Source organism: Electrophorus electricus, chromosome 6, assembly GCF_013358815.1.
Source record: "Electrophorus electricus isolate fEleEle1 chromosome 6, fEleEle1.pri, whole genome shotgun sequence".
Classification (NCBI taxonomy): domain Eukaryota; kingdom Metazoa; phylum Chordata; class Actinopteri; order Gymnotiformes; family Gymnotidae; genus Electrophorus; species Electrophorus electricus.
In genome coordinates, this window is record NC_049540.1 from 21,195,833 (window position 1) to 21,202,033 (window position 6,201).

The 6,201-nt window shown below is 42.2% G+C and overlaps 3 protein-coding genes across 3 annotated transcripts in view; 2 read left to right on the forward strand and 1 right to left on the reverse strand.

Annotated features, from left to right (window-relative positions):
* Nucleotides 1–29: 29 nt before the first annotated feature.
* On the forward strand, nucleotides 30–1,226 carry LOC113585275 (cytochrome c oxidase subunit 8B, mitochondrial). Its single transcript, XM_027022691.2, has 2 exons — nucleotides 30–203; nucleotides 868–1,226. Exons 1-2 carry the CDS (start codon nucleotides 84–86, stop codon nucleotides 958–960), a joined length of 213 nt encoding a protein of 70 aa, XP_026878492.2. The 5' UTR covers nucleotides 30–83; the 3' UTR covers nucleotides 961–1,226.
* Nucleotides 1,227–1,281: 55 nt separating this feature from the next.
* otub1a (OTU deubiquitinase, ubiquitin aldehyde binding 1a) lies at nucleotides 1,282–6,032 on the forward strand. The gene is made up of 7 exons (XM_027022689.2): nucleotides 1,282–1,452; nucleotides 3,129–3,190; nucleotides 3,300–3,398; nucleotides 3,643–3,761; nucleotides 4,662–4,746; nucleotides 5,037–5,231; nucleotides 5,498–6,032. Exons 1-7 carry the CDS (start codon nucleotides 1,401–1,403, stop codon nucleotides 5,693–5,695), a joined length of 810 nt encoding a protein of 269 aa, XP_026878490.1. The 5' UTR covers nucleotides 1,282–1,400; the 3' UTR covers nucleotides 5,696–6,032.
* Nucleotides 6,033–6,201, reverse strand: part of epdl2 (ependymin-like 2) — a 3,063-nt gene continuing 2,894 nt past the window's right edge. Inside the window, exon 6 of the mRNA XM_027022690.2 lies at nucleotides 6,033–6,201. This exon is cut by the window's right edge and continues 4 nt beyond it. Coding sequence (XP_026878491.2) covers nucleotides 6,073–6,201 — 129 coding nt within the window. The 3' untranslated portion in view covers nucleotides 6,033–6,072.

Below are 6,201 nucleotides of genomic sequence, written 5' to 3' on the forward strand. Positions count from 1 at the left end.
AAAAATATCCCAGAAGCACTTGCTTCTTTTTCCACTCTTCGAGTCTATTTCCCGTAGCCCGCTTAACCTCCAGAAGTAGCAAGATGTCTGGTCTCCTGCGAGGGATTTCGCGGATTCGCACAGCTCCGCTTTTGCGGGGCTCGACCGTTGTCCAGCGAGCCAACATTGTCTCCAAACCCGCCAAGCATGCGATTGGGCCTGCCGTAAGTATTTTAGCTACAGGAGTATTGTGTGACCCTGAACGCCTGATACGCTGGGGCCTGCAGCCCTGTTTGGCTAAATTAAGCTAAATCGCCGCACGCAGCAACATCATTAACATTAGTAGTGTAGATTAGTCGAGTCTTCAAGTGGCCGCGTGTGTAGTTAACATGAATTAAAATTAAGTACATCATCAAAAATGAAAAACAATCGTTTTGGTAGACGTATGTGCTAGTTACATGCAGTCACGATTTCTTATAGTGATGAAATGGCATTGTACGCTGGCTGACTAGCGCCATGGGGGACGACGCGGACATTAGCCGTTTAGCTAACCAGTCAGACTACATGGACAGATCCAGCGCCTGCAATACTAACCATGAATGACTTTAGATTTCAGCTATGTTAACACTGCAATAATGCTTTGATGGTCTCGTTGCTTTAACGTATTTACTGGCCTGATACCCTAGCCCTCGGTCCGATGCCGCCTTGGTCATGTTTTTTTTAAGTTTCAGCATATTTAACAGTATTGCCAAGTCCCTTTTAACATAACTATTAACTAGGCAAATATTTGTCAACTGAATCACCATAATTTATACATCTTAATGTATGAGTATTGGACATGGTTAATGGAAAATGTTTGACCTAATTTATCATTTGTTATTTATACAGGAAACTGTTGTGGGGCTTGGTTTGTTTAGCCTGGTCATCCTGGCTCCATCTGGTTGGATCTTGGCCAACCTTGAGAACTATAAAAAGAAGTAGTGAGCCTGCTGTCATGGACCCAGGCAAACTCCATTTTTCTTTACATCCAACTTATATTGGGACCACGGTCACTTGTTCTCCTTAACTCAGATGTAACAAGGAACAACTCTTGAGCCACCCTTCTACCTCTTCATGATGGTTTACCTTCTTCCAGCATCTCCAGTCTCCGAGACCTTGGGAACTTGGTTAATGGCAGTACATTGACTTGTAAAAATGGGTGATTCTCTTCATAAAAATGTTACACAATAAATTATTAAAATCTGAAATTCTCCATCTTTGAGTAGCTACTGGTGTATATATTGATTTAAACTCGTAACTCGGTGACCAGAAGGTGGATATCTGCATCTGTGATAAATTGCTTTCTGGGGTGCATGGGTGTAATGTCGGGGTTTATCCGGAAGTACGCGTTTCAGTCAGGTGACAGGAAACAGTAGGGCAACATGGCGGAGGAGGAACAACAAGAAGAAGGGATGTCTCAAAAAGAGGTTGATGGTGAGGAATATTTCACCAAAGTTGATTTTGTTTGTGGTCTTGAAAACGGGCTTGTAAAGTGATCATATGTATTGTTGAAGGTAAATGAGTGAAAGGTATGTGGAAGCAATAACTGCTGTGTAGCAGCTGTCCGGCTAATACGATAGCATGGAAGTTGGCAAGATGGCTAGCAAGCATAACGTTAGTGTTTCAGCCAGTAGCATAAGCTATCTTTACAAATTGACAAAAGCGTTTAATCCCTCTTAGTCGATCATTTTTTTAAAAAAAATGCAAAAAATTATCGACCAGATCGTTGTCTTGCACACTTGGCTATCATTCTGCAAACTTGTATCTAAAGCCTTTATTGGAGTCAATTTGCGTACTTATGGCTAAGTAGGTTAGCACATCTAACAGGCTTTTCCCCAGGCCTCGTTCAGTTGCCTTCATTTAATTTATGGGATGCCCAGATGGAACCATATAACACAGTCGGGTGCTTTTAAATCATTTATTATGCCCTTCGTATGAGCTTTTGCCGTTATGCATATGTTAGTCCTAATTAGTTATCAAACGGAGAATCTCATCTTTTCCCGTTGCATGTACAGGTTCACATGAATTGAACTAAGACACCCATTTAAACAAATTAAAGCGGTGCCAGTAGACTTGGTGTAGAAATTATGAACTTTGTTCTAATTCGCGTACTCTTCATTAAGCACTAAAAAACATTTGTTTTACTACTCATGTATCTTAATACTCAAGACCAAATTCTGACTTAGAATTTAGAAATACTAATTAAATTTAAATGAGTTTTTTGACCATGTTAAACTTTGGACACCCCCTTTCCTAGTTCAGTATACTTCTCTCTTAATCCCCTGTAGTCATTTTTAAAATCCAATTCAACTGTTTTTAAAATAGACCCTCCAAAGTACCAAAAAGTGGAGGCACCTTTAGATTCCTTTTAGTACCTTTACCCCCCCCCCCCACCCCCCCACCTAAGCTCCATGGTTTCCATCATCTTTTTATTCACAAAAGTACCACTTTTCCACTCTTATCAGATTTTTAGATTCAGACATCAGGAAGAGATGTTCGGTTTTTGATTATATACTGCTGAACAGATAAGCTCATACATTTTGAGCATGCTGTGCAGGTTCTGAAAACAGATGTGACTGTAAAATAAACTGGTTTATAATTTCAATTGATGTGATCTGAGCAGTCAGAATAATTGTCTTTGTAATTTCTGTCACGAGAATGCTGAACTAGTAAAATATACAATATATTGGCAGTGTTCTTTATTTGGGGCTTGGGTGAAGAAAGGTAGGTTCTAAATGTAATAGCCAGTCAGTTTGTATCAAAAGCCACCATGTATTGACACTTTGGTACTGCAACAGAGGTCCTCCAATGAGACAGAAGGTCCCATCACAAGCACTAGAGTTACTACCTGCCGTTTTTGCCATTCTACATAGAACCTAAACAACTAAACTCATCAAGTGAATGCATGAAGTGTCATATTGATAATGTCTTCCTTAGCTAGTTGTTTTATAAATGTTGGATCCCACATGTCTGAATTTGCTCAAATATTATAGGGTTCTTCAAAAATAATTCTAGATTGCAGTATGATGTTGCCTAATGACTGAACTTGGTCGTTTCTTTACTTTTAAATGATAGCACACCCACTAACAATACTTTTTTGTTTAATACAGGGTTGAATTGTCTTGCATATGATGAGGCCATAATTGCACAACAGGATAGGATTCAACAAGAGGTAGTACATGTTCTCCGAAGTCCAGTGTTACTGTACATTCTAGAGCCAGGAGTTTTTACTTTGTATGAGGATAAAGCACAGTAATCACCTGATTATTGGATCATTTCAGATTGCCACCAGCATTCCACTTGTATCAGACTGCCAGGACCTAGCTATACTAAAGAAAGAATATGCTGAAGATGACACCATATATCAGCAAAAGATACGGGTAAGAATGACATGCAAATTGGCGAGCTTGTACTTTCCTAGTCAGACCTGATATCCTGTTGCTGTAACAGAGGCGCAAATCTGTGGCAACCTGCGTTTTCTTGAACTGAACAGGAAATGCCCCTTTTTGGGTGTTTTTTTTTTTTTTTTTTAAGTCGGTCAGTGTGCTTCCATAACATGTTGCTCATGCATCTGAGAAAGAGAGCCCCATCCCATAGAATAATGCTGGTGTGTTTCATCAACAGGATTTGCAAAGGAAGTACTCATTTATACGTAAGACCCGGCCAGATGGGAACTGCTTCTATAGAGCCTTTGGGTTCTCATATCTGGAGTCTTTGCTGGATGATAGCAAAGAACTGCACAGGTAATACTTTACCCTACCACAAATCACAGAACTGCACAGGTAATACTTTAGCCCACAGTAAATCACAGAACAGCACAGGTAATACTCTACCCCATCACAAATCACAGAACAGCACAGGTAATACTCTACCCCACCACAAATCACAGAACAGCACAGGTAATACTCTACCCCATCACAAATCACAGAACAGCACAGGTAATACTCTACCCCATCACAAATCACAGAACAGCACAGGTAATACTCTACCCCATCACAAATCACAGAACAGCACAGGTAATACTCTACCCCATCACAAATCACAGAACTGCACAGGTAATACTTTAGCCCACAGTAAATCACAGAACAGCACAGGTAATACTCTACCCCACCACAAATCACAGAACAGCACAGGTAATACTCTACCCCATCACAAATCACAGAACAGCACAGGTAATACTCTACCCCATCACAAATCACAGAACTGCACAGGTAATCCTCTACCCCATCACAAATCACAGAACTGCACAGGTAATACTTTAGCCCACAGTAAATCACAGAACAGCACAGGTAATACTCTACCCCATCACAAATCAAAGAACAGCACAGGTAATACTCTACCCCATCACAAATCACAGAACTGCACAGGTAATCCTCTACCCCATCACAAATCACAGAACAGCACAGGTAATACTCTACCCCATCACAAATCACAGAACTGCACAGGTAATCCTCTACCCCACCACAAATCACAGAACTGCACAGGTAATCCTCTACCCCACCACAAATCACAGAACTGCACAGGTAATCCTCTACCCCACCACAAATCACAGAACTGCACAGGTAATCCTCTGCAAACAAGAAAGCGTGACTTCTGGTGTAGGAAACAGCATGTTTAGAATATTACTGTTCTTAAACCTACAGGTTCAAAGCCATTGCTGCCAAAAGTAAAATGGACCTAGTGAGCCAAGGCTTCACCGAGTTCACCATAGAAGACTTTCACAATACAGTAGGTGGATCTACTGACTAACTATATGTCTCACAGTCATGCATTGCTGACGAGCTCCAGGTTGAATTTATTTCGGCACACGTCTTAGTTTTACATTTGATCCAGGCCGGTATCTAAAACGAATCCTCCCTGTCAGCAGGAACTGTATGGCTAGCACCAACTCTCAAAGCAGTTTGACATCAGAGTTCTTTTAGCTGCTGGCTGAGATTGCAGTCTGATCTGAGGAGCAGTGCCGGAACAGACTGCAGTCTCACAACAGGCGCGTGGCGTTTCCTCTGTGCCGCTGCTAGTTCATGGACCTGATCGAGGTTTGCGACAAGCAGCCGCCGGTGGGCGAGCTGCTCAGCTCCTTCAACGAGCAGAGCGTGTCTGACTACCTGGTGGTGTACCTGCGGCTGGTTACTTCTGGCTTTCTGCAGAGAGAGGAGGACTTCTTCCAGCACTTTATAGAGGGCGCCCACACTGTCCGGGAGTTCTGCCAGCAGGTGAGGGAGCTACCAGCCCATGCCCTTCCCACAGACCTCAGAGCAGGGCAGTTCGACTGGACGATCACCGTGACTGTCACTGGTGTTGAAAATCATTGTAGGGCTGGTTTAATTCTCATTAAAAAAATTTCTACATGTAGCTATTGATTTTATTGTTTGTTTTTTGTTTTTTTTTAAATATTACTGTAGATATTGTTTTTCATGATCTGTTCTCTAGTGTGATTGAATAATATTAATATCAGAGTGTTGTCCTCTCTGTTGACCAGGAGGTGGAGCCCATGTCCAAAGAGAGTGACCACATCCACATCATAGCTCTAGCCCAGGCACTTAACGTGTGCATCCTGGTGGAGTACATGGACCGTGGAGAGGGAGGGACAGTCAACCACCACGTCTTCCCCGAGGATGGGGAGCCCAAGGTATTCCTCCTCTACCGGCCGGGCCACTACGACATCCTGTACAAGTAGGTGCTCAGGACGCACAGCTGACCGAGGATCCTGGCAGTGTTGGTGCCTCTGTTCAACTTGACTTTGTTAATGCTGTGAAATGTGAATTTGGGAGCCCAGCACTTGACCTCACCGTCTTCTCTCAGCACCCCAAAGACAGTCATAAAGATTCTGTGACTTCAGACACTGGACATATGTACAGTTCCTTCTTTGTTTTTTTGTTTTTTTGTATAGCTCTAAACCCCTCGCTTATTTAGTTATCATTTATTGGGTTGTTCTGTTTAAATACTGTGCTTTATTAGAGAATGTGTGTCCGTTGTCGTGTTTGAGTGTAAGAATAAACATTTTGCAATAGGCATTGTTTTCCACACTGGCCTCATTTAATTTGAATAAGAGTTTTAATTTGAATTCAGAGCCGTGAAGAAGTCTGCCGCCTTGCCGTCTGTTTGCTCCACCAGTTTCGCAGAGCCACAGAACGCCGGGGGAACGAAGACTTCAGGATTTTCTATTCCGACGACAATGTCATA

Bases quoted from the DNA above. Each gene is read 5' to 3' on its own strand.
- LOC113585275 (XM_027022691.2), top strand. From the start codon at position 84: ATGTCTGGTCTCCTGCGAGGGATTTCGCGGATTCGCACAGCTCCGCTT. The intron at 204-867 runs GTAAGTATTTTA...TTATTTATACAG, and splicing joins AGCATGCGATTGGGCCTGCC to GAAACTGTTGTGGGGCTTGG.
- otub1a (XM_027022689.2), top strand. From the start codon at position 1,401: ATGGCGGAGGAGGAACAACAAGAAGAAGGGATGTCTCAAAAAGAGGTT. The intron at 1,453-3,128 runs GTGAGGAATATT...TGTTTAATACAG, and splicing joins GTCTCAAAAAGAGGTTGATG to GGTTGAATTGTCTTGCATAT. The intron at 3,191-3,299 runs GTAGTACATGTT...GGATCATTTCAG, and splicing joins AGGATAGGATTCAACAAGAG to ATTGCCACCAGCATTCCACT.